The 26,859-nt window shown below is 44.8% G+C and overlaps 1 protein-coding gene across 11 annotated transcripts in view; it reads right to left on the bottom strand.

Moving 5' to 3' along the window:
* LOC100644319 (potassium voltage-gated channel protein Shal) overlaps positions 1–24,137 on the bottom strand; it is a 116,664-nt gene extending 92,527 nt beyond the window's left edge. For 3 of the 11 annotated variants that reach the window (XM_048406721.1, XM_048406722.1, XM_048406752.1), the window contains exon 1: positions 19,769–24,128. In XM_048406721.1, the coding sequence (XP_048262678.1) occupies positions 19,769–20,883 (1,115 nt within the window). In that variant the 5' untranslated portion in view covers positions 20,884–24,128. Of the gene's footprint in view, positions 1–19,768 lie in introns of all 11 variants that reach the window. The other 8 variants (XM_048406713.1, XM_048406736.1, XM_048406724.1 and 5 more) reach the window with 6 other exon arrangements.
* Positions 24,138–26,859: the final 2,722 nt, after the last annotated feature.

Here is a 26,859-nt window from a genome sequence, read left to right as displayed (position 1 = left end):
GATTTCCCTTGCCCTGACTATTTTCCTCGTTTTCTACCGCGGCAGCCAAATAGTTGTCAAGTACAATTTTAGAGAAAGTGATTACCACTAGCGACCACCAAGTGATCGGTATCCACGGTAGGCACTCGGCCAAGGCATAGTTGATAGTATTCCAACACCTCGATCGTGCCCATAAAAAACGAAAAAGTAGGAACGAGAGAGAGTAGAACACTCTCGTGAAAAACTTCTGGCCGCCTATGCATCTCTAAACTCTTGCTATTCTTAAATAAATTTATGAACCTGACGACAGTGCAATGATCATCGATTTCGAATCCTAACTAGCGTGAGTTGCTCTAATCATTGAAGATCGTAATCGTTGACTAATTGCTTTAACGTATCAATGAACTGGCTGTAATGAATGTATTATAGTAGGTAAAAGAAACATGACGAGATGCACAGACACGAAGAATCACGAACGACGTTCTTTTAAATGAAATTATCCCGCATCGAGATGAAAAATCGTGAAATATCATAACGAAATTATTCGACAGGACAGAAGCCACTTGGCGTACGATTCACGAAGCGAATATGATGAGAAATCAGTATCGCGATAGCACAGTCGGACAATACTAATCGGCTATTAGTTTAGCGACAAGCAATTTCACGGAGTACGAGATGCAATTGCTCGCGTACTCGCGTTCTACGCCGACGAAAACAGAATTAAGCGTAGATTTATGATCTACGCTTACTACAAAGCGGACAGAGGGATCGCGCGCGTAATCAGCTATCGCGGCGCAGCTGGAATTAAAGCGGGGCCGTGCGCGATTCGAAATTAAAGCCGGCAAGGACCAACACGAGATTTATAGCGACTCCGGCTGAACACCGAGTGAAAAGTGCACGCGTTTAATTAAATATAACTTCTACCGATCCTGTGTAGTGGAAAGCTTAGGGGATGGAGGAAAAATTCTGAATTCGTTGCAGCTCTTCTTGGCCAACGGTGCGGGCCGCACTCACAGAAATTAATTAAACGTTTATTGCGCGAATTACGCGCAAAGCGGTAGCATAGATGAAGAAACATAGGAAACCGAACTCGAAAGTAACAATTTCACTTTTGAATACGATCTCGTGAAAAGTATACGAGGTGTTAAAAAACTGTGTATTTAAACTTCGAACTCATCGAAATCTGCCGAACCAGCCACTCGGTTATCAAGTTTATATTATATCAAGGATAGTGCATGTCACGTTCAACAAAGATAAATCTAAGTTAAAAATTTATGAAGAATAGTAAGCAATACGCTCATACAGAGAATACTTAAATTGCAATTTGAAAACACTAGGCAGGAGAGAACTTCATGGGATCAAAAAGTTTTTCCCTTCTCTACAAACATTTACTAGCTAAGCATTTTAAGATACTGAACTTGTTACTTTCATTCCTAGCTTACCCTACATTTCGTAGAAACCGAGATTATAAGGCGGTAAAATAGTAACAAGAACGAAACTAATTCTTCTGCTATGAAGGAAAAGCCTTTTCTCGGTAACCCTATCAAAACCTATACACTGACCGAACGGATGGTAATCCAGCAACGTATCTTCCATTATCGGATTCTCTTGGATGCTTCCCTCATAGAGAAAAAAAGGTAGGGGCAGAACAGTGGCCGAACGTCCAATCCGACGAGTCCTGACGGAATTTCGAAAGTTTTCGCTAGATGCCCGGGCTTATTGGCAGAAGCATTGATTTACATTATGGGTCGGCGTGTCCTTTCTCTTTTTCTTCCATTCGCCAGTCTCTTTTATTCGTGCTCGTTCGCCGTAAAGAGAGAGGCTGGCTCGTATCCAAGGGTGCGGAGAGGAACTCAAGGAAGAAGAAGGATTCGAAATCGATGCCTGGCTCTACTCTCTCTTGGTTCTCTGCTCAACGAACGGAGTACGTCTCGAGCTGCTCCATTTTTCCTTCCTTTCAGGCCTTCCAAACACGACACGAAACCCTTGGGAGCTTCTCCCATGCCAAAGGATCGACTCGCAGCATCCCGTCTGATCGCATCGCGATCGCCTTCTCTCTATTCGCTCGCTTGTTTTCCCATTTTCTTTACCTCGCCACTTCGTTGGCAAATCGACGCTCGATTTTCACATCGATGCGCCGATCTCGCGCTCCAACGTCTTTCCCATGGTTCGTTTCTCCTTTGCTAAGGATATACACCGAGTTGGATCTTCTATACTCGCTTTCGTGCTTTACTTTTACGGGGAAAAAACCAAGCTCGCTGCTTCTTCTTTCTTTCACAGCATTTCAAAAGTTGGAATTGCCCGTTCATTTTTAGAACATCGGCGAAGCTCGAGTTCGATCCGATGTTTCAATTTTCGATTCGGAACAAACAACAGAGGAGAAGCGATGTTTCTCAGGAACGCGAACAAACCCGAGACTGAATCACACGTTTCAGTGGAATAATTTTATTAACGCGGGCTATTTCCGAAAGCACTTAAGTGTGGCAAGCACTACGCGACTTGACCTTATTACCTGAAAACCTTCAAAAATTGACGGGACGTCGCTTCGAGCACGGACGCTTTTAAACGATCCGATAAAATCAAACCGCGAATTAAATCCATCGTTCGAGCCACTTTCCCGAGAAGAGCGAAGACGAGATGCTTGAAAGCTCTCGTTAAAATATTCACCCGGCACCAAAAATACAAATTGCAGGATCGAAAATAAATATCCTTCGACTGGGAGAATCGAGGCGAGGTTCGACACCGTTAGCACCGTGTAATTTATTCTGATCTTCTCTCGCACCGATTACCAGTCCTGTAGACGTCGGAGAAACTGATCGGACCGTAAACCGTGAAAGAGGCTAATGAGAAAGGGCAATTATGTTTCAGAAGGAGAGTCAGCTCGATTAAGCGTTAAATGTCACGGAGAAACAGTATTTTTAGTCATCGATCATCGCGATAGAGCCAGGCAAACTTTGTCTGTGGCGAATTCGTCTCCCCAATTCCAGCTACCAATCTTCCTTTCACGAATACATTGTCAAAGTTAGCAGCGTTACGTTTAGAGTTATTAGATTCGTTGATGGAGCATTCAGTTATTTGAAGAACGTCCACGCTCTATCTATTTGCGCCATCGTCAGCTTTAATACATCGTTTGCTTGTTTCTCAAAAATCACGCTATATTCTTCATGATCGATTTAACTACAATAAAAGTGCATTTGTGTGGAGCCACGGAAGTGTACACAGTTCGTATAGCTGAAGTTCATGTGATGAGAATCTGAACGAAGGCGATAACGGTACTTTCAAGACTACGAAGCTAATCAATAAGATAAATTCACCAATTCTAGAAACCGACATGGTTGAACAACGATGAGAACGTCACGATCAGACTCGACCAAAGTTGATACGAGCTAACATAAATTCGACTCGTGCTCGAGAAGCACAAGGTTTGAAAGAGCCGAATTTCTGCCGGTGCAATTCCAACTTTTCGCACGGCCACTTTTCAATCGAACTTCGCCAACGACGACGGCCAGCCGACCAATGCAGCTTCCGCCCGAAGAATGGATAAATCCGCCGATCGACACAGAACCAGAAACTTCTATGTACGTGTCTAGGAAGCTCGCCGAAGAATCCAAGTCGAACAGAGTCTGACCGGACAAGGACACAAGGCTGGGATAAACGGCGAAAGCCAGAGGGTCTTGCGTACTTTCGCCATTGTGCCTGGATGACCGCTTCCGGTTCCGAACAACCGCGTAGCATGAACTTGGACAAGAGCCAAGGAAGCTTCCGCGTGGCGAAACCGCGGCAAAGCAACGCGGCAGAACAACAGGATAGTTGAATTCGTCGGCAAAAACAATCCAACCAGAGATGTTTCAGAGGAAAAAATTAGACGATGCGTCACGTGGCCTTTATCTTGAATTTACGACCTTTCCATCCGTGCTCGATACAGCATTTTCCTTCCTGAAATCTCTGGCAACCCTGACCGAAATAACACGAACGATGGTCGACTGAAAATTTCTGAGAAACGTCTCTGCGATAGCGGATACTCTCATTCGACTCATCTCCTTTGATGTTATTCGACCGATATATAACGTAGTTTAGTTTCTGAGCTAGCGGCGCGAGTTTAAAGACCTTCTATGCAGCCAAGTGCATCTGTCGCACCCTTGTGTTTTATCGGAGAAGAAAGGAGGAACGAGCAAGTACAGTATAGTACAGATTGTATAGCACATAAATAGGTGTGGGAGTAGATCATCGAATCGCTTCGACTTTCTTGAGTTCGGTAACGGTTGGAGGAAATAAAAGGGGTTGGTTAACGATGCAGAACCGATTGTTTAATAGACGAGAAGACCGAGATCCATCCGGCTCGAGCAGACGATTTTCCCAGAGAGAAGAGAAACAACGGGGTGGGAATTTCTGTTAGAAGCAAGCGAACCCTTTGCACCAAGTTACCGCCATAATCGAGAGAGCCGTGTTGCTAGCGAGCAACTGGGTCATTCCTAACAAAGTGAGTCAGTCGACATCGTGCCAGAAACTTTCCATTGGTCACCTTTCGGTTACACACATCGCTAATTATCCATAAAAAGTTCACCTGATTACGCTTCATTGAAATTTGCCAAATTTTCTCCTTTGTTAGACTCGCGATTCCATTCTTCGAGGCGTCAAAAAACTTCGTCTTTGTGAAACTACAGCAACGTGATCGTAATTTTATTATTAGCCTTATCATCGTAGTAGATTCGTTACAAGCCTTTTTGAGAGTCGCCGAGGCCAGATGAAATTTCATAATCGATACGTTCGACGAAGCTCGCTAATTCCCCGTCGAATGTGTTCTACCGGTCCATACAACGGATTGGATATCTTTTTCGGGGTTGTATCAGACTCATCCATCGTCCGGACGCGGATTAAACGATCAGTTGTTATTAATTTTTCTTTTACGCGCAATTTGGCCCCGCCCAAACTGGCCTCGTGCACAGCTCCGGCCAAGCAGATCGATAGAGACATAGATGCTGGAAGGCCATGGAAGATCCTATGGGGGAGAACACGACTAGAGCGGAAAAGAGAGGGCTCGACCAACCTGGAGAAGGATCGTCCCACTGGGACCTGAAAACTGCTGCTTCATTCTCGATTTAGCAGCCGAACGAACGATACTCGGAGCAACTCCGTAGATGACGAAGAATCCTTTAGGATTTTTCGTCTTCTCTACCTTTCGTCCACTACTTACTTACACCAAGAGGCAAAAGGAACGTCAGACGGAATATCTGTAGCCGCAGGGCAATCTTGTTTAATTTTGATATAGGATATCGGGGATTTCGTTCGCGAGTTTTGAGTCTCAAGATCCACCGTTTGATAGAGCAAACAAAAGAGCCACAAAAGCAGAGACCGTACCGCGGTTGTAACTTGGATCGTAAAGTCTCGAGATAAAAGGTAATCTAACGTAATTCTTTCGGTGTTATCGTGATACTCCGTATCATAGCCCGATGCAAAGTGACGAGCTCGTGGAAGATTTTACTTTTACGAGTGAACGATGGATATATCGTATTTTAAAGAAAATTCAACGATAGTAAGTTTCCTCCTTGGAAAGGAAATATTAGGGATTACTTTAAAGAAAAGGAAGGAATCGAGGGATCGTTCGCCATGCTTCTCCTGGATCTAAATAACGGAGGGATAAATCTTCCACACTTAATAAATCCCCAGAATCTCAACGTTGGACGAGAAAACCGGGATGCTTTCTCGCTCGAACGCTCTCTTTTTTTGCCGGTCGCCTCATGAATTACAAATCGTATCTTGTTAACGCTACTGCCGGAGAGAAACGAACAGTTCCGTGGCGAGGAACGGCCACGGTTAACCGAATCATTTTTCGAAAAAGTTCTACGCTGTCTATCAAACCAAAGGGGAAAAAAAGCTCGAGTCTCGTTTCGTTACCTCCATGCCCCAATTTCACGCGAGAAAAGAGAGCGTCGCTGTTTTCCCAATGTAAATTTTTATAATCGATCACTCACGAGGCGTCGAATCACGGAGCTATCGTTAAAAACGTGTCTACGATTTTATTACACGTAAGGTAGCAACGTCGGGTAGTTTTATCTCCTTGATTGAAAGAAATTGGAGCAACAGGGTGAACCGAAAGAAGTGTTCGACGTTCATGGGCCACCATTAAAATCAGCCGCCACAGCCACGATTAATACTTCCGTTAGCACCTTCGACGAGACAATTTCAGCCTTTCCTTCCTCGTCATTTAGTAGAGCCATAAAAGGGGGAAAAGAACGTTCCATCGAACGGAGGAAACCGTCTTCGACACGCGAACGAACTTCCCTTCGAAAGTCAGTCCGTCCTTGCGTGACCTTAGTAGGTTAAATAAGTAAGCCGAAGGGCGTGTTCTGGTTGTTCGTCGGGGTTGAGTCGCATAAATCACGCGTTTTCCCATCTACCGCTGCCGCTAGCGAAAAAATACGACAGATATTTTACAGAAGGTGCTTCGACGAATGGAAAAAGCCACATCGAACAGGGGAAAAAGCAAAGAGAAAGAGACGAGATAGGTGTACACGTGGACGGCGAAGAACAAAATTGGATATAACAAAGGATGCTAGTATTTCGAAGGATTCGTCTCGCAAAATCTACTCGAAGGTAAAACGGCAGCGTAAAAAAAGAGAACAGAAAGGTAGAGCGCTGCCACCAATGAAAACATACAGGAACAGCGAGCGACCGAGCATTTGCATGGTATTAATGTTCCACGGTCGGAGTTTTACTCCTGTGAATTTGCATGGCCGTAAAAACGAGTCGTAAACATGGCCAGCGAGAGTTAACGCGTAGAAATGTTTAACGAGAGCAACCCGACGACGAGACTCGCGTCTTGAAACCGGACACGTCGTTGAATCTTCCAATTAACCTATCTCTTCCGTCGTTCCGGCCCAATTATTCGGCAATTGCAGGCCGATCGGGTTGCCACGGGAAACTTTCGCGTTCTCTGCGTTAGACTGCCGCCGGAAATCCGACGGATTCGCATCGACTTCCATGCAGGCCGTGCGCTCGAAACGCGGCCCAGAGAAAGCTTCATCCTCGGTTAAATATTCTCGTCGCTGACTCCCTCGAGAAAACTCAAACGAAACCAAATCCTTTGAGCGGGCTTTAATTAACGATCAAACGTGGATCCGGATTAAGTCCGAGGGCGTCGTTCGAATCGTGAAACGGAACAAAACGAGACGAGACGTTGTTCCTCATCGATCGGATTTCTGGAATATTCCACTCGTTCGGTTTCTCTTTTCGACTTGAAGCGATAATCGAGAAGCACGATGGTCACCCGATAAACAAGACTACCCTCCGACCTTTTATACATCATCACCGTAACGAACAACCTATCGAGGATCGAACAGGGTGTATTTCGGAGGGCTGGTTTCTCGTGTTTCGACGAAAGACCCGGGCGATCGGATAATCGACCTCCAATAATTGGTCGAATAGTTGGTAAAATCTCATTCAGTTTAGTTAGAACGAGCCACGATTGAGGTAAAGTGACTTCAAGTCGATACTAAACGATCCAAGAAACTGAACTTATGTATCATAATTTACGTTAAATGGTCGAGGAAACAACAGATGCATATCGATAAAGAAATTTCGAGCCATTTAAATCCATGTAACTCGTGTAAGCTTAACGAGGCTTAACGACTTCCATAAAACGCCTGGTGCCCGTATTCTGCAATTGTTTGCACGAATTGATTTTCACGTATCTTTTTATCTGAAACGCGGGGAATTTTCCACGTACTGGCGTTAATATCGGGACAGGCGGGACGATGGAAACGACGTGACGCGACGGTTCGCAGCGATTGCGAGGTAAAATTTCCATGATTTGAATCGTTGATGGATTCGTAGCAATCGACTCGCCGTGCTCGCCGTTGTAATACACCGATGACAGGAGCTCCATTAGCATTTTATTGGGGACCATAGCAGCCTGTTGCATTGATTAGTCACTGGCTCGTATTTGCGAGCGAAGCGCCCTGAATGAACTGATTAAGCCCTGAATAATCCCAAGATCGTTTCACGATATTAAGAATTAAGAACACAACCGCGATCTATTAATTTCATTGAATATTCGACATCCATACGATCGACTTTCCAACCTCTTCATCTGTTAAAAAGAACTGGATCGGAACCGATAATCGCAAGGATTAACGAAAAGTAAGCAGAAACGAAGAAACAACAGTGACACGTATTCTCGAGGTTGTTATTCAACGTGGAGGTGAACCACGCTAGATACTAGGCGTCTGTCGCGTCCGAGAAACGATGGTGAACGATGGTCGAGTGTCCCGCGTGGTGGCAGAGTATATTTTTATCGCTTTCCAGAAGGAAGCCTGGCCACGAAGTCCCGCCGCGTGGAACGACAGGAAATCGATGGCCAATGAAAGTTCCATTATAAATTCGCGCCACCGTTGTCGTCGTCATCGTTTTCATCGTCGCGTGGCAGAATAATTATAATAAAACATTATTATACGCTCTAAACCGTAAAATAATTGCGCAAATATCGAATCGTTATCGACTGTCGCTTCGATGCGTTTACACTTTTTACAAACAAAAAAAGAGAGTAATTATCTACCGATGCAAATGTATATTCTGTATATAATGTATAAATATATATTCTGTATATGTATATTCAGCGTACGATTTATCAAAAAATATTAGCGGCTTCTATTAACTGTGAAGATGTAAAGCTTCAAAATACTCAAATACGAATGTTATTAAAATCATCGTAGATGCGTAACGATTCAACTCGACAGGCAAACTCGAACAACCGCAATATCGAACAAGCCAGAAACATTAACCGCAAACGACCAGAAAGCATCGTTACTCCCATCTGTAAGGATCTTCAATTATTTTAATTCCGATCGAGACAATCATACTAATGCCTCATAGTAAGCCACCTCTTTCTCTCCGAACAATTATTCCTTTCTTTTTTTTTTTTTTACATTTCTCCTTATCGTGGCGTCCATTAAAGCTCACAGAGGCACAACGCGTAGCGAACTACTTCTTTAATATCTCTAGGATCGCTCGAGTTTGACGTTTAACCTATTTGAAGCCTATTACCGAGATTAACGTCGTACAAATAGAAAGGCCCGGGCCACGCTCAAAATATTACGAGAAAAAATATTTGGTGTAATATTGGGAGTATGCATCGTCGTTTCAATTATTCTAATTAAAACATACGCTACACCGTTAAGCTATAATATGCGACTCGTTATTCGAAGCAGCCTTCCCGTAGGCGAATCTTGACGCGGTAGCCCATTAAAAATTGTTCGCCGAGTCGATTCGATGAGAACCGGAAAAGGATGCGCCACTGTATACTTCGCTTCACGAAACTCCTTCTTTTTCTTTCTTTTTCACAAATAATACAAATAGGACCGTGACACGTTCGACATTCGAGAACGAACAAAGCTACTTCTCGACGGACGGATTTCGAAAGAAGAATACCAGAAGATAGTATGGATTATTCAAATTTTTCTCGCATTCATTACGATGGAAATTTACAATGGTTAAGAAGTCCCGTGAAGGCATACAATAGTGACGTAGAAAATATAGAAACGAGTCATGTTGTTTAACGCAGTAAATTACCTTCGAAGTAAAAAAGGGGAAGAGAGGCAACTCGAAACCCTTTCGAAGGAAGAATTTCAAGTAATGCAACTTCGTTGGGAAAAAAGCAGCTTTTCTCTCAGAGAAAAAAAAAAGGAAAGGATGGAGAAAGTGGGTGGTGGTTAATGAGGCCGTCGCACGAATTACCCTCTGTGAACGTTATCTCTCGCAGTGTTTCGCCCTCGTTCGCTCGTTCGTTATGCAATACTGTAGTCCCAACGAGCCTACGAGACCATGCACGCTTCTATCTCCGTGTTCATCCCAGCTGCCCGCTATATTTTCGGTTGGTGCCTCTCGATTGCTGCCTCCCGATCGAAAATGCGAAATTTATCCACCTAACCGCGACCTCTGATACGCGCTCACCCGCTATTACTTGCCTAATCTGATATACACAGGGATAGGGAATTAATTGCGAGTAACAACGAGTATCATATGTCTATCGAATCTGCTCTGTTCCTGCACCACGGATCCTATTGGGAATTGTTCGCCATTTACGCGCTCGACCGACCTATTATCTATGAATTTTCGAATATTCTTCGCGATTCTCGGTTAATCTGCGACGATCTTGTAATTTTCTATTGGCAATTACACGGCGGACCGGTATTGCCGTAAAATGCCGTGAAATCTCGGCTGACGTCGACGTAGTAGCGATCACGAGCACCAGGCTTCTGTGGCGAGACGTATCGCAAAAACATGTCACGTCGAGGCCCAACAAACCTAATTACCCATCCCCTCGAGAAAGGACGTCATAACAGCTAGCAAGGAAGAGTACGTGGCTCGATATCGTGAGCCGTTTCCTGGTCGATTAAAAAGGATCGTTCAAAATTCCTATCCGAGCGTCAGCAAAGCTACGAAACCGCGCGTAATATCCTTTCTCTTCGGTGCACTACTCGGCCCTTGCAATTCCTCGTTGCAATTCCGCGGTGCAATTCCCATTATCATGCTACGAGGACAACCGTTTCAATTTATTGTTACAGCGCTTGGATCTTCGTGCAACTGGCTAATCGTTTAAGACATAAGATTACAGATGAGAAGAGGGAACCGCGTCGATGGTCGAAACCAGAAAATAACTCGGTAATTTCCGCGTTATCAGTGACCGTGTGCAATTTTAATGGTCACTGAGAACGAACAGCGAGAGGACAACCACCGAATTACCATCAAGTTACGGGATCCAGAGGTTATTCAGCGAATAAGCGGACTTAACGAGCGTAGAGTATTCAACGCGAACGAGACCATCAGCCAGGAAAGAATTTTACTATGCTGGGTTTGTCGTGGAAAATGGTGAGACAGCAAGGGCAAAGATGAAACACGCGTTAGGCCGACGAATTCGTCAGTTGGTCCACTTCGAATTCGCAAATTGGCTAGACCAAATGGATCGGAACTTTTGCAGAACGCGAACGAGCTGAAGCCACTGCAACGACAATTTCGGCCTTCCATTTCTCTTATATTTTTTTTTTTTTCTTTTTTCTGCCACAAATGAAAGCAGAGGTCCGGAAATTGCGATAGGCAGAACGTTCCATTAAAATTGCGGTAATAGCATTCGTTCATGAAATATAAAATAATACCGTACAAATTTTTACTACTCGATAAATATAATTCTACGACTCTTTGTCTCCGCGTTTCTAGTAGTTGAAAAATCTGATAAAAAAAGACTCGCTTAATATTCGCGATTGATCGAACAATCGAAAGTACCAAAGTTTTAACAATTTCGATAGTGAGGAGGAAAAGAGTATTTAATGAAAGAGATACTGTAGCCCTTAATACCGTGCCCACTTTTCCAAGGATTTCTCTCAATCCGACAACTTCCACGAACATGCTATACACGTAGTTTTTTTGTCCCATCCACTTTCACGTTTTTCTCTTGAGTCCAGCGAAGAAGATTGATTCGGAGTTTATATTACGCGGCACGCAACATGTAGCGGTCTTATGTGAGGAAAACGTTCTGACAGACAAGCTATCCCTATATTCGAAGGATCATTAAGGTTCAGCTTACTATAGTTAATTGAACACTGCTCAGGTTTTTTCCCCTCCTGTTTAATCTAAACGTAGCTCGTATACCGTGCACGGCCGTTTTTCCCCCTAGAATTTTTCTCCGTCGATATCGTTCGACCCCATTTTCCTCTAGAATTTTTCGCTATTTCCCTACTAATGCAGACATAAAATTTTCCTAGGCTATACTGTCGTAGATAACGACGCTTTTTCTATACAAACTTTCTCAAAAGAAAATTACCTCGATAGAGTTATGATAGAGACTGTAACTATTGTCAGGCTTGTGAAAAACTTCCAGTAATTTCAGCTAGGCAACTCGTACGTTAAAAAACTATCGCTTTGCAATATGAGGAAATTTACTCCACGAGCTTCAACTATTACATCGATAAAACACGCTTCGTAAAATGTAGCCTCGGAGAAAATTTCCAAGACATTTTGCAATAGTTAACGATAAACGCTAGAGGCAATAGTAATCGAGTGATAAGGAAATATTGGAGGGAAAATCTTTTCAACCTCTTCAGGAGTCGAACGCGAGTCAATTTCGTCGAAGGTAAGAATCCTGGCTATTTCATCGCTGAATACTCGCAACTCCTCAACCTTTTCTATATACTTTCCGTATATGAAATCACTACCTCCCTCCAAAATATTATCAAAATCTCCATATCGAGTTGAATTTCATATCTTTTACGATTCTCCGTTATTATTTTCATCGTACAAACGCTGATTTACATAAATTTCGATGAAAATTTTACGATTAATTAGACGACACTCCTCCTCGGAAGTAATTTGATGTAAGTATACATAAAACTTTTATACGGCGCATCGTCTATTCGTCCAATCTTTCGTTCGTATCAAACGACTTCCATATCTCTCGCGAGTAAAATCATCAATTTCTATCGCTAGTCCTTCGCATAGTATCAAGTTTGTATTGTGTCAGCAAAATTTTACGCCTCTCTGTCTCTTCAAATTTTTACTAAACAATAAAAGAATAACAAAAGAATAAGATCCTTGACGGAAATAGGGACGTGAAAATGCGATCATTTTCCATGCGTTGATCCGATTTAACGGTACAAACAGTATGCGTGTCCAAAGATTGAAAAAGAAACTGAAGGTTCGGTTTTATGAGACCACACCTGAGCGAAATGTGTTCCGTGTACACGGAGGTTATTTTGGCCGGTTGCCAATCGAACTCGGCGACCGAGAAGTGTTTGCCGAGCGTTCATCCGCTTTCGTTATTCGTACTCTTCTCTTTCGCTCGCTCTGTCCTCTTATCTGCTCACTTTCGTCACCTTTGCCTTCTCGCACCCTCTTCGCTGGCCCCCAATTCAATCGCCGATATCAAAGTGGATAGCTGTCGTTCCGAATACACCGTTACGCCGACTAATCGACGTCACAAAGAGGTACGAAGCCATTGAAACGCGCTAATAATATTTTATTTTTAATTTTAATCGAGCTAGTCGCGCTGCCCTGGCCCGCCCTGAAGAAGAATCGCGAAGAGAACGATCGAACATCGAACGTACGTTTTATTTAAAATCATGCGCATCGAACTCACGTATCCCCTGGAAAATAGTTACGCAACGGAGAATTTTTCTCGAACAGTAGGAGAAATCATTTCTGTAGTTCGATTCTGATCGAGGGGGAATTCAACGATGACCGGATTTCAACGTGGTACATATCGATGAGAATCTTTTTAACCCTGCGATCCGATACGCTTATGATCCCTGTCTCGCCAACGAGAGGGTGGAGATGAATATTCGATTCGCAGTCAGCAGATCCACTGTGAAAATCCGCTCCACGTACCAGTATCGACTTAGCTGCGGTTGAATCTCTGGGATTTTCCAGCCAGAACGACTTTTCCCGTATCTTCGCCTCTCAGTCTTCTTCCATCGCGTTCCATCATCCTTTTTTCTCGATCCGTTCCGCGAGCTTCTCAAATAAAGAGATTATAGTTCGACCTCGATGACAAATAAGGAATAAAATTCGAGTAGGGTGATTCGACGAAAAACCAAGTTCGCCCGCGTTTTACGTACACAAACTCGTCGGACAAGAAATTTCGATATCCCGATTGTTTGCCCTGATAAAAATATTCCAGAGGATTTGCTTAGCCCGAGAATAATGGTCCAAATGATCGTTGATTAAACAAGAGTTAACGTAACCATTCGCTCGCTTTTTCACTCCTCTTACTCCACTCGTTACTCCATGTATTTCCAGTGGTTCGTTCAATTCGGCTATTTATCGCAGATTTAACGAGCAATTGGCTATCTTTTATCACACGTATTTTCTACACTAACGTTACTTGTACCGAAGGCAATTCACGCTGTAAAAATTTAGTTTTTCCTCGTCTATCTCGCTCCTCTAATCGTTACTCTTCCTCCCACTCCCACCCTCTCTCTCTCTCTCTCTCTCTCTTTCTGTCCTCCTATCTCCCTGTTTCAATTCGAATTGCTGATGTCCGCCTGTCTCTCCACGTCGCGATGAAAGCGTGATAAATCTTCCGAGGTGGGTTATTGAGAGGAAATAACAGGAAAAATCTCGTATCAGCGTAATTTTGGGACATCCCCGTGTTCCACTACACCGCCATATATTATTTAGCAAAATAATTTTTCTTGCGCCAACGGAGATTATGCTTCTGACACTGAAGTGTATGAAATATTGAAAGTTTGTTAACGATCCCTTATCACGTTTCATAAAACCACGGATTTACGTTAAATCGTATACCACGCTAGGTAGGATTAAACACTGTCTGGTCTAGATCAATAAAATTGAACTTTATCAAGCTTTACGTGCGAGAAAACTTGCACCAGAAACCGATTTCTACGAATACGTGCTTCGATGTACGATGAACTTGTTCCTGCTCGATTAAAAAATCATAGCTATATTTCGAGACGAAAACCGCACACGTTTTCCAACCATTTCCGTCCAGCGTGGTATCCGGAAGTTCGATAAATTACACGAAACAGGCGTGCATCGACAACAGGAAACGATAGAACGTGCTCTTTCTTTTCCTTTTTTTTTTTTTGCTTCCTTCCTTTTGTTCGTTATTTAAAAGGAAGTTACATCGAAGCGGAGCAAAGCTCGTCGATTCTCAACGTTCACGACTTCGCTACAAACATATTCGTTGCACGTAAAACGAACAGTGCTACGATTTAAGGAGTTCTCATCCAGAAAGTTAAATCGGTTACGATCGAAGCTATCGGTGGAAGATTGACCGATAGACGAATCCGTGATTGAATCGGCCACGAGGTTTTAAAATCGGCTGGCGATTCGAAATCAGTACAAACTGCGCGTTTGGATATCTATATCCAGGAGGAAAATAGCTGGGAAAGTCGAAGCTAACCGTAGTTTTTCTTCCTTTTACGAGACGCAGTTGATTGTCCCACAAATCCCTTAATGCCTCGTCGTGTGAACTTTTTCCGAAACAACTTCCTTTATCCACGTTCGCAACCGATAAAAATGCCAGCTACGAGAAGCATACTCGTGTTCATCGAAATAAAACAGCTGTGCCTGCTACGAAATCGAACGAACTATTACAGTTCGTTACTAACGAATAGCAACGTACAAAATTCGATACAGAATTGTTTTAAAAAAATCTCAAAAAAAATGATTAAGGTTCGAAAAATTCCATAAGTGTGTTTTTCGTTTAATAAAAACCGCGCAATATTTTATTCCATGAGATATATTCGTTTCAGCAACGTTGCTCCAAAGTTTCGCACGCGATGCAGAAAATTCGAAATTCTTTCGCGGATCGTCAAATATGGAGCGCGTCGTATACAAATCTGTTTCCAGAACTCATCTTTTTATACACTGGTTCGATACGAAATACGAACTCGTAGGCCCGCGTCAAGCAAACAAATATCCTCTTTTAAAAATAATAATTCCACCTTCACCGTTCAGACGTTTTACCATTCGTATCGTCTTCTCTGTAGTAACATTTTGTGCTACTGTATCCAATGACTTTCTACCACGTTTTCCGCTCTTCAGAAAAGATGCACATTTTTTCACGGGGACGAGGAAACCTTTCCCTTTTCTGTGACGTGAACTGCATGAATTGTACGCAATGCACGCGCGACGATGCACCACCACCGCAGCGTGCAGCTACAAAAGTAACTGGCCCGACCGAACTTGCGCAATTTTTGCACGTTTTTTCGCTCCGTTATTTTCGACCGTGCGAAAATTGGAGGCTGCAGATAACGAAGGAGAGAATTTCGTTGATTTGGAAAGGGGAACAGTGAGTGAGACGAGGTGAGAAGAAAATTGACAAACCAAGGTGAAAAGAGATGTTTCAGCTTCAATGGCTCGTTTCTTTTTACCTTCTTCCTGATACGTTCGCGCATGTCATATCGCCGACTTCTTCGAAAAAATGGGCCACGCGAAAGAAAACGTACGAAACGAGATTTCACGAGTAAGTATTGTTTGTTTTATGGCAAAGAGGACTCGGCTGCGTTACAAAACGAAAAGAACAAAAACGATAGGAAAGAAACGTACTGCATTGAAAGCATGACAAAAGTGCGACAGTATTTAAATTATAAAATTTATATATTCTTCAAAAAGAAAAAAAAGAGGTAGCTACAGGGAGACTGAACAAGCATGGAACTTTGTCTATGGCAACATACAAAACTTAATTAACATACCACCGTAATGGAACTCGAACAGCGATCCCAGATTCTGTTCGAAAGCGAGCTTGAAAAGCCAAAGCTGAATGAATAGCACGATGCAAAGAGCCAAACTGCGTTCCATGAGAAACGTAAATTAATATCGGAGATGGAAATTTATGGGTACCGTGGCTTGATATTTTCATCATCAAACGACAACCTTCCTCTTTTTTGACACTTATCGAAACGCAGCATGCTGTAACGTATAATCGAAGATTTATCTAAGTTCTCAGTCAGACTAAAAGCATCGTCAATCGTCGAACCGGCGGTATATCCTGCTAGTTAATAGGAATGGAAGTTCGATACAGTAAACCAGTCGTGGTAGGAATTTCGATACAACGACCATTTGTCTGGCGTTCAAATAGATTTGAAAAGTATCGCGTTAGAAGACTGCTAGAGAAATCCTCGAGGCACCTGTTGATCCTTCTCGTTAAAGTTTGAAGGAACCGACCTGGACTAGCCTGGACACGCAAGCTGAGAGGCGATTGCCGCTGACATAGGAAAAAACTGGCGACGTTAGCTCACGATCGATCGTGAGTTCACAGCAAATAAGTATGCACCGATATTCAGCAGTCAGTTTCTTCTAATCGACGATTATACTTTCACTCGAATTTTTACTTTTATTCAAACATTCGAATTGAAATAATCGAAATTCAAACATTGAAACTCGAATTCACATCCAAACTCGAATTTACATTCAAACTGAAATCCAATTTATACGCGATGGTAATACATAAAATCTTTTTTCGTAGCGTTACGTTCCATTTATTGTTTCCACCTTTCTTGTAACGTTCTTGTTTCCCAAGACGTAGTCATTTAGTTTATTTAAACCGAAAAATATTTACAGTAGCAACGGAGGCATTGTATTTTTCTTTCGCGATGCCCCAGTAATTTCAGTCAGCAGAGTATTCGTTCGCCCTTTTCACGTTTTATCGAAAAATACGTCGAAAGGATAAACGGAGTGTAACAAACGACGACGCAGCTTTCGAAGGCGAACTTTTCTTTTTTTTTTTTTGCGGCCAATTTGAAAGCGAACCAGCATACCTGTACGCTCGAAAACGGAACTCGCGATAAGAGCCTGCATCTGTCTAACGTATTCGATGTTCAACTTTACTTTAAATCAAATTCCATGACCAAGTGTATATATAAACGAAATTAATTGACGAGACATATTTCTTAATTCGCATTGGAATGTAACGAAATTTTACATCGGAAGCGGAACTAGAAGAAAGAAGGAGAAGATTGAACCAACGACACGCACGAATTTCCTGAAATATCGCAAACGCTGGAAAGAACGATCCGATCAGAATCAGAATCACACCTGGGTTCTAATCGATTTCTGTCAACAGTCGTGTTTTGTGCATTTAAACGCGTGCAACAATTTAACGAAGCGCGATTAAAATTATCAAAAGCAAGGTGCTGAAGCGTAAATGAAAATACGAGCACTCGAGAGAGACAAGAACGAAGAGACGGACGAAGAAGAAGACAGAGAGCAGTCTAAATCGCAATATGTAATTAACGAGGACAATGTGAAAACGCTGCCTATTATTAATTCCATCGATGGAACGCGTGTATCTGAATGGCCGCGTCCTAACCTGTGCAATAATGAATCGTGATTATCCTTTAATGAACCACATACATTCCTCGATCTGCGTCCATCGGAAAAATTGATTAATCAACCGTCCATTGTTGTTTCTTTCGATCTCGCCGCAAAACGATTGCACGCGAATGATAAATCTATTCATCCGGGCTATTCTGAATCTCGTTATCGAAACTATCAACTTGTTCGTAGCCGTTGAAAAACTCCATAGCTCAACGAGGCTATATATGCTGCCGGCGTGATCGTGGATCAGAGGAAACGCAGTTTGGCGCAGTAACTTTTTAAAACGACTAGCCACGGCTGGATAGTTGGCTCGAACGAACGCTTGTTCGTTCGAGCCAGAGAGGTGTTAGAATTGCGAAAGAGCACTCCGATTCATCGGAGCCTTTTTACACTTCCTAAATTTCAAATTGGATCACGATGGATGAAAGTCGAGCAACGGGATCAGCCTGAAGCACTTTCCGTTGAACATACGACGTGAACACGAATTTGGTTCTCGCACGAACGACAAGACTACCTAAACCAGACCACCCGCTGCGCGACTAAGATTACGCTGATTGTCAGCTGTCCATGCGAAAACGAAATGAAAATACCATTGACATAGATTTCGTTTGACGGTCGGAAATAGAGTAAGATAGAGATAGGATGTTGTCCCTTTCCGGAAGCGAACAGACTGAATTTTTCCACTATACCTACTGTCGTCATTCCCCTAACGTTATTATTTCCGATACAGGGGGTCGTCGAGGGACGACGAAATGCGCTACATTTGTATCGAGGATTCGTATGGAGTTTGATCCCCTGAGAACGTTAATATTTGGCCGTATGAATCTGTCCCGTGCAGAGAGAAAATTCCCTAATTTTTTTCATCGTTCCGTCGCTTCCTGTAAATATCCGGCTTTTCTTATATTACGCGAAAGGTCATTCAGCTGCTACACGGAAAACAAGACATTATTCATCGATAGATAATAAAACCGAAAAAAGAGATGGTTGAATTTTTTATACGCCCTTTATCAATTCTGCTGTATTCACAACGTTCAAACTTTTATAAAATCCACGTTGTTCCTCCCTCTGCAATATTCTGACTAAAAAAAAAGAAACACGTCTCTAGGAAATCGAAGAAAAAACAAAAAAGAATTGAATTTAGTTTGCGATAGAGAACGAACTTCTCCCTTTCGCGAAGGAGGCAGCGTTTTTGGGAGATTAAAAACAAACACGAGAGTCGGGATTCTCCTGGTTTCGTGGCCACATTGTTTGAGAAAGCGCAGAAAGGATCGGTCACTTTAATTCACAGCCAAGGAGGGAAAGGAAGGGAGATAAGTTTACGACGAAAACGGAATGGGTTAAAACGCGAGAGACGTGGAAGAAATTGTCAGCGAGACTTTCGGGGTCGGTGCTTCTACTTTACTGTAGATATTTAGAAAAAGCAGCGTAGCTCTTCGAGGTAAAAGGGTCGACAACGACCTCTGTTTAAAAATATCACTGGAGACTGGTACTTGTTCCAGCTTCGGGCGGTTTACACGGAGCCAATTACTTTCACAGATGCACCCGTTACTTCTGTTTCATTCGACACATATCCAGTCGGAGCTACGAGTTACCCTGGCTATCTCGGTACTCCGTACATCCCGATAACGTTAGAGTTCCATATTAGGTCGAGATATGTTACTTTTAACGTTTCCTTATTCGATACATTCTTATCTTTAAAAATTGTATGACGCATTGTTTTTCTAGGAATTTTCATGGAAGCACGAGAAAGACTCGAGAACAAAAAGTCAAGGAAGTAAGAAACGGTATATCTAAACTAGATCTTAACATTGTAAAATCTTTAACGAGCGTTAAGAGAAAACATTTTCGCTCGTCGCGTGAGTTCAGGTTAAATCGCCACAGGATACAAATAAATTGCTGTGGCTGACTCGGAAGCCAGATGATTAAACTGAAGAAAAGTGAAATGCAAATCACAACTCACCCTAAGGTAGTCATCGTGACGATGGTGTACCAGAATGCGGCAGGAATCGAGGTGAAGTTCGTTCCATCGACGTTCTTCTCCGCGTAGAACATCACTGTGGCGAATATGATGATGGCCATGGCCAAGGAGAAGACGAGGAAGCCAAGCTCCGAGGCGCAAGACTTCAAGGTGTAACCAAGAATCCTTAGACCTTGCGAGTGCCTGGAGAACTTGAAGATCCGGAATACACGGAAGACGCGCAACGTAACGAAAGCACCGGATACGTCGTCGTTGTCGGTGATGCCAAGACCAATGTAGTACGGGAGAATGGCGACCACGTCGATGATGGACATGACGGATCGCGCGAACTTGCACCGACTCGGGGCTGCGAACAGCCTCAACAGATACTCCGCGGTGAATATCATGACGCACGCGGTGTCCAGACAGAAGAAGACGATCTTGTAACGTTCGCCGCATGAAAGCGTACCGGCGCGTCCCGGACGATTACCGCACGGCACGGTCTCGACCACGTTCGCCAGCACGCTCACGGCGATGAAGAAACCGGTTACATAGTAAAATACCAAAGCCGCCGTCGAGATGTGTGGATTCTGAAATGCCCTCCACATCTTTTGCCTGATGTCGAGTAGCTGCTGAAGATTCTGATCCCCATTCTCGCTCAGCTTGTCATCCATCAAACGTTCCGCGTTCTCCCGTTTCCGATCGCGATAATCTTCGTAGCAACAATCGCCAATCACGTCCGGCAGGATACCAAAGAACGCCAATTCTTCGTCGTAGCTCGTCAGACATTCGTGCTTCGGGTAGTGAAGCTTACCGGTTCTATAATAGTTGAGTATGTGACGAAAGATGTCTGGATCACGGTCGAAGAAGTACTCCTTGCTCTCCTCGTCGTAAAAGAACTCGCGCTCGTTCGAACCGAGAAGAGTGTCTGGATACTTCTCGAGGGTGTTCCTCCAAGTCTCGAAGCGACGGCCGCTCACGTTTATCAACAGCTTCTCGTCATCGGCCTTGCGACGATCCTTGGGGATCGGCGGCGGTGGCAGTGGATGTGTCGCGATCGGCACCCAACCAATCGCCGCCGCACGGGCGAATGGCAGCCACGCTGCCACCGAGGCCATGCTCGAAGGTGGAATAGTTTTCTTTCTCTTCACTAAATTTGTCCACCTTCCTTCCCTCCTCTTATCTCTTCTCCTTATTTGTTATTGTTACTATCGTTATTATTTTTATTAATTTGATTTCTTCACCGTACTCCTTTTCAATTTTCTTCAGTCTCGTTCACCTTCGGACTGTTCCATAGTTCGCCATAACAATTAATTCGCGAACGATTATCTCGACTTCGATTATATATAGAAGGACTCTGTTCATGAGACGCGCTTACGCGTTTTCGACAGCAATTCGCACGTCGAGCGACGAATGAAGATTTTTATGTCCGAATGCCGCCTTAATATTCGTAATTCGACGGCTTACGTTCTTCAAGTATATCTCCGCGTTGGTGTTTTCCTCGGTTATCTCTGTTCTCGTACCTTGATCGCATTCGTGTGTTCTCCTCGATCACTGTTCTTCGCGTGTTCCTCGCGAATTCTACTTTTCGATCCACCTAAAGAAATAACCCGACTAAAGCTCAACTGGGTGGAATTGCCGGAGGAAAAGTGATAGCTCGTCCTCGAGCGGAACCAACAGAAGAGGAAATTCCTCGAAGCTTTCGTTCGACGGATCGTTCGAGTTAAAAAGTCCTCGACAATCTCCTAGCGCAGCCGGTCGTGCTCGAGGCCTGTCGCGATTCGAACGATCTATCTATCTGTATTAGCTGATCGTGCAGCACCGGCGGCGTTCCCACCAGATACGTGTCGACGACGACGACGCCGACAACGACGACGACGCCGACAACGGCACCGCGATCCTAAGATCGTGCACGACCACCAAGTCCGTCATCGTATTTCGGCATTCCTTCGCTTTTATCGTTTTGTTTACTTGCCACTTGACTCGCGATATTAGCAAGAGCAGCTCGTACCAGAGAAACGCAGGCACCACGACAACCAATCGTCTCCTGGCAACTTGCCTTCCACCATCATCGATACCGAGAGTTTCCGCCTCGTACTCGTTTCTCTGCGTGTTTCCCTCTTTCTCTCTCCGACAAAGTCGAGATCTGTATCGAGCACAAGATCTTCCACCTGTTCTTCCTCGTCTCTTATCTTGGCGTGCAACGTGTAGTATTGAATTAACAGTTACAATCCGACTCTTGCTCCAGAGTATCCTCGAGAATCATCGAAACGACTCTGCTACATTGTCGAGGTCGCGAGTGCTGTGCAAAACAGAGCGACTCTTTCTACTTTCATTCACGCGTGAAACTGCCTATCGAGGCTCAGCCACGTACTCGGCAACATTCTCGTTTGAACCACGCGGCGACCGACGAAGCGTGATATTTTAATGAATTCACGACAGCTTCTCGAACCCAACGCGTACCGGACGCGTTGTTGCGTCGAGTGTGATCGATGCAAACCTTCCAAGTAGAAACTCCCCGTGTTGGTTAAACACGCTCTCTCTCTCTCTCTCTCTCACTTTCTCCCACTCTCTCCCTCTCTCTCTTTATCTATCTATTTCTATCTTTCTTTGTCAATTAATTCTCGTCGACCGGATCATCGTTGTTTATCCTTTTCATCCAAAAGAAACCGAAACTGCACAACGATGTCACCTTCTTTCCGTCTTCTGCCAGTTGTACTAATCTTTGACAAAAATAACACGCGTTCGATTCTTCAAGTTGTAGTGTCGTCGATAAGAACGTTTTAAAAGGAATAAATTCGAACACCGAGCCGAATGTAGAAAGAGAACTCTTCAACGACGAACGTTCGATCGCGAATGAAGGCTTTCAACGTTCAGCAACGATTGGAATATTTTCGCGGTTTCTCCGAAGTGACTCGCGAACGGAACTGGTCTCGAGCGATTCTCGAGCATAGTCCGCGAAACGGTCAGCGAACAGTGCGTAGCCGTGCTGATTCAGCCTGTATCGTTCTCGGCACGCGCAAGCTTTTTTTACTCGCTCGAGGCCCGTTGCGGATCACACAGCACGCAAGGACCACGCTGGTTCCGTTCGTCGACGTAATACGTCAGAGCGGGGAGGCACACGAGTTAAAAGCTTCACCGGTCGCGCAGATGTTTTCCACGACGCACAGCTCTCGCGATAGACGGCACGTCGCATGCGTCACACCGTGGGCTCCTTCCTCGTGACACCACAGCTCTACAAAGCACACAGCCTCCTGATTTAACGTAAAACCGTTACTACTCCGACCGTTCGATCAGCCATGATTTTCATCGCGATTTCGACGCTTCCATGACCGATCTGTCTTCTCCACGCCACTCGTGCATCCCTCGAGTGTTCGACCACGAAAAAAACCGGGAAACTTTCGAGAGCGTCTCGTCTCGCCCGAGAACCACTCGTCCCGCCCGAGAACCACTCGTCTCTTCCCTTTGAAAAATGCTACCTGCTCCAAATCTTTGGTCCGTTTTTTCCGCCCTTCTCGACGATATGTCCTCGATCGACACACCGTTGGTTATGGAACGGCACAGTACAGTTTACGTTAGGAGGAAGATCAGGAAGCCGGTGCTCCCGCGACCCTCCTCGTTCGACCGGAACAACCCGGCCGGAGCTTCTCTTCTCTCTGTTTACAAACGTTCCTCGAAGCGTAACTGCTCAAACTCCCTCGATGTGGTTCGTATTGTCCACTCGTGTCGTTTCATCATCCTCGCGCACAAAACTACGCTCGCCCGGCTTCGTGCAGCGTGCACCCGCTGGAAAAAGATCCGCAGGATAAACGTTGGAACAGGCTGCGACCGCGGCGATGCTCGTCAGCGTAGCGAGATGCGAATCTTCCCCTCATGGATCATTGTCCGCGTGAACGCACAGACATCGGATATGATCGAAGAGCGTCGAAATAGGAGAACGGAGAGAGAGTGTGGTCGGTCGGCCGCGTGCGACAAGTGTAAGTGTGCGCGTCAGCGTACACGCTCGCTGGCAGACGCGTTCTCTACCGTCTGGCGTACCCGCTCGGTTGACGACTCGCGACTGAGCTACTGCTCGCGGTGCGGTATCGGTCAGGCGGTCGGTCGGTCGGCTAGTCGGTCGGTCGGTCGGCTAGTCAGTCAGTCGGTCGGTCGGTTGGTCGTTAGCTAGCTAGCTCGCTCGCTTGCTCGCTCGTTCGCTCGTTCGCTCGCTCGCTCACTCGGTGGCGAGGTGACCGGCAGCTCCGGAAGGGAAGCGTGCTGCTCTCGAGCCTCGAGCCGCCGGAGCAGCCGCGACGCAGCGCCGAGCGAACGGTCACCTAGCCAAGGTCCAAATTGATTTTTACGTCGCGGCGGCGGTGGCGACGCACGACGGTGTCCCGACGCGGCGGCGAACCGCTTCCCCGTTGCCCGGGCAACCCTCAACTATGACGTCATCCCTCCCTCTATCCTTTACGCCACCCTCGCCTCTGCTCCACCACTCTACTTCGCCACTCTGCTTTGCCACTCTGCTCACCGTTCCCCGTCTTTGCCTATCTTCCCGAATCCCCAGGTTCTTCCTCTTTCGACTTATCCACACCCCTCTCTCCTTCCCTCGGCTTACCTCATCTGCTTTCGTTACCCTTCTCTTTTCGACAAATATTCGGATATCTGTTTATTCGTTTGTTTGATTCCATCGCCGTTTCTCTTCTTCGACTCTCACCGTGTGTTCGTTGGCTGCGCGTATGCGCGCGTCAAGGGATATGCCTCGCGAACCTTTCGCTTCGCCGCTTCTCCCTTGCGATTGAATTTAAATGTAGGTTTATGGGGCTACGCATGCTCCGGCCTTGTTCGCGCGACCGACGTCCAATAATTCCACGATCTTAATTTGCCTCCCTGCGCGTTCCAAATTTACACCAATTCCTCGAACGCGCGATCTCCTCCACCTGTCCTTCCTATACATACACTGTACGTGTTAAATTAGAAGTTAATCGAAATCGTTCTCTTCGCTGTTAGATTCTATCTTCGTAATAGTTTGTATGCTTGTAAACGCTTGATTACATTACCTACCCACTTGTATCTTTCCGTTTAGGCCGTAGCTTATTTTCTTCCGTAGCACGTACGGAATCTTCATGCTGCAACCAATTACGCGTTAGCCCCATTTTCTTCTCCGCTCTACACGGTTTTCCTCTCCCCTTTACCGCATTCTCCACAGTCACCATTTCGTATTCCATCTCTTGCTCACGCCTATCGTGCCCCTTGTTTCTTCCGCTTCTCCTTAAGATCCAGAGTTTCACGTCACTACCACTAGCTTCTCTTCCTCCCTTCCGTTGCTTCTTCACTTTTTTTGCTCGCCGCTGCTTTTCCGGTTTCAGCTTAGACGGCCCTCCTTCGTTCCAGCTCTCCCTCCATGCTTTCTGCTGTTTTTACGCTGCCTCTTCTCTTATTTTGTCGCGCCTTGTTATTGCCGCACTCAAACCCTAATCTTCCACCTTTCCTCTTGGAAAAACGCCTCACGCCGAACTTCTTAGCCCCGTTTCCTCTAGTTTTCTCTGAGATTTTTATTATCGGCTAAACTTATACCGTTTACCTGCGGAAGACGGTGGCAGTCGGGATTTTTTCCTAACTCTTCCTTGACCGTACTCTATACGGTTCACCGTAACCGACTCCTTAACGTTAATTCAACCCGGAAAATCCATAAAAGGGGACCGACATCCCATCGTCATTCCCTTTGTGATACGGTACGGTGTCACGATTATTCGGTGATGCCTGAATATTCGCGCAAAATCACGAGTCGCGTGAATAATCTCACGAGTACCAGGACACGGTCAGCTGATAACCAGCTTGTCCCGAATATGCAAATACTGGCGTCATATTTGCGACGATTAGCCATCCAGTTCTTGTAACGCGCTTTGAATTTTCATTCATTTTGGCAGCTTCTGTTTCCTCGATTTCAATGAGACTCGTATTACAGTGACGGGCGAAATACATTGCCACCGTTTCATATGAATACTGCTATTTGATACCGACACTTAATTTAAACTGGAAATTATTCAAACGGCTCGTATTACTTTCCATCGGGCGCGCTATAGATTTTCCAACTCTTATTTTTCTCGATGCATGAAATATAGATGCTAAACTAACCCAGAAAGCCGAAACTAATAGTTACGTCACGGATCGAACGTTTTCGAGTTGAACTAGTGGCAAAGTGCAAACGACGCAACGTAATCACGCTGGGAGATGACTGCGAGTCATACAGAATACGAAGAAGTGGAATTTGCTAATGGCTACGCGTCGAAAAGGAAGAAGGGAGCAAAGTCTGCCGTGAACGTCCTGAAACCACTTCGGGTTGTCCAAGACGAAACGAGTGATGTATGCCTCGCCGGCAGGTAAACTGACGACGCTAATGAACGTGCGAAAGTGTGCAACCTCAAAACGCAAGTGCATATCCTCTAGCACGAAGTGTAACGTCCGCTTAAGTGGACCTGAGTTCGCGCTTTCTCCGGTTTCCGGCGTACCTCACGAACTCTTTAGCCTCCGTTTAATTCTTTGTCCGGCCTCGTGAAAACGAATCCTGGCACGGCATTTCGCTTTGCTATTTTTTTTTTTTCTTCTTTCCTTATTTTTTTCTCCAGAAGTTAACGATCAAACTTCACCGTCGTCGAAGATCGACGGAACGACGACTTTTAAGAAGTTGAATTACAATAGCATCGAAGAAACATAGGTAAACTATTCTTTGTCCTTCCATTGATTTATCTAAAAAGTTTCATCGGGTTTCAGGCGATCCCCGTCCAACAAAGTAAAAGTTTCGTCCATCATTTACGTCGACCTCTTGGTCCGTTTTCAATGTTTCCACAAAAATGGCCGGCGAGGATACGGCCTTGTTGCCATCAGATAATCCTGCCTCCTTAATTTCTGTTGATCCTACCAGATCAAGGATCGAAGAGTACCTGACTCGATATCAGCCGAGAAAATGTTGCCTGGATGTAGCCAGAGAGTTTGCCGTCGCCGACGATGTTCCTACTGCGAAGCTTTTAATCGGATTTCAACTTTGCTCGTGGAAGAAACAACAATTCCCTTTCTCGTCTGGACATATCGCGCTTTTATCTGCTCGCGAC

Source organism: Bombus terrestris, chromosome 1 (genome assembly GCF_910591885.1).
Source record: "Bombus terrestris chromosome 1, iyBomTerr1.2, whole genome shotgun sequence".
Lineage (NCBI taxonomy): Eukaryota > Metazoa > Arthropoda > Insecta > Hymenoptera > Apidae > Bombus > Bombus terrestris.
This window is presented reverse-complemented; position numbering and strand designations above follow the sequence as displayed.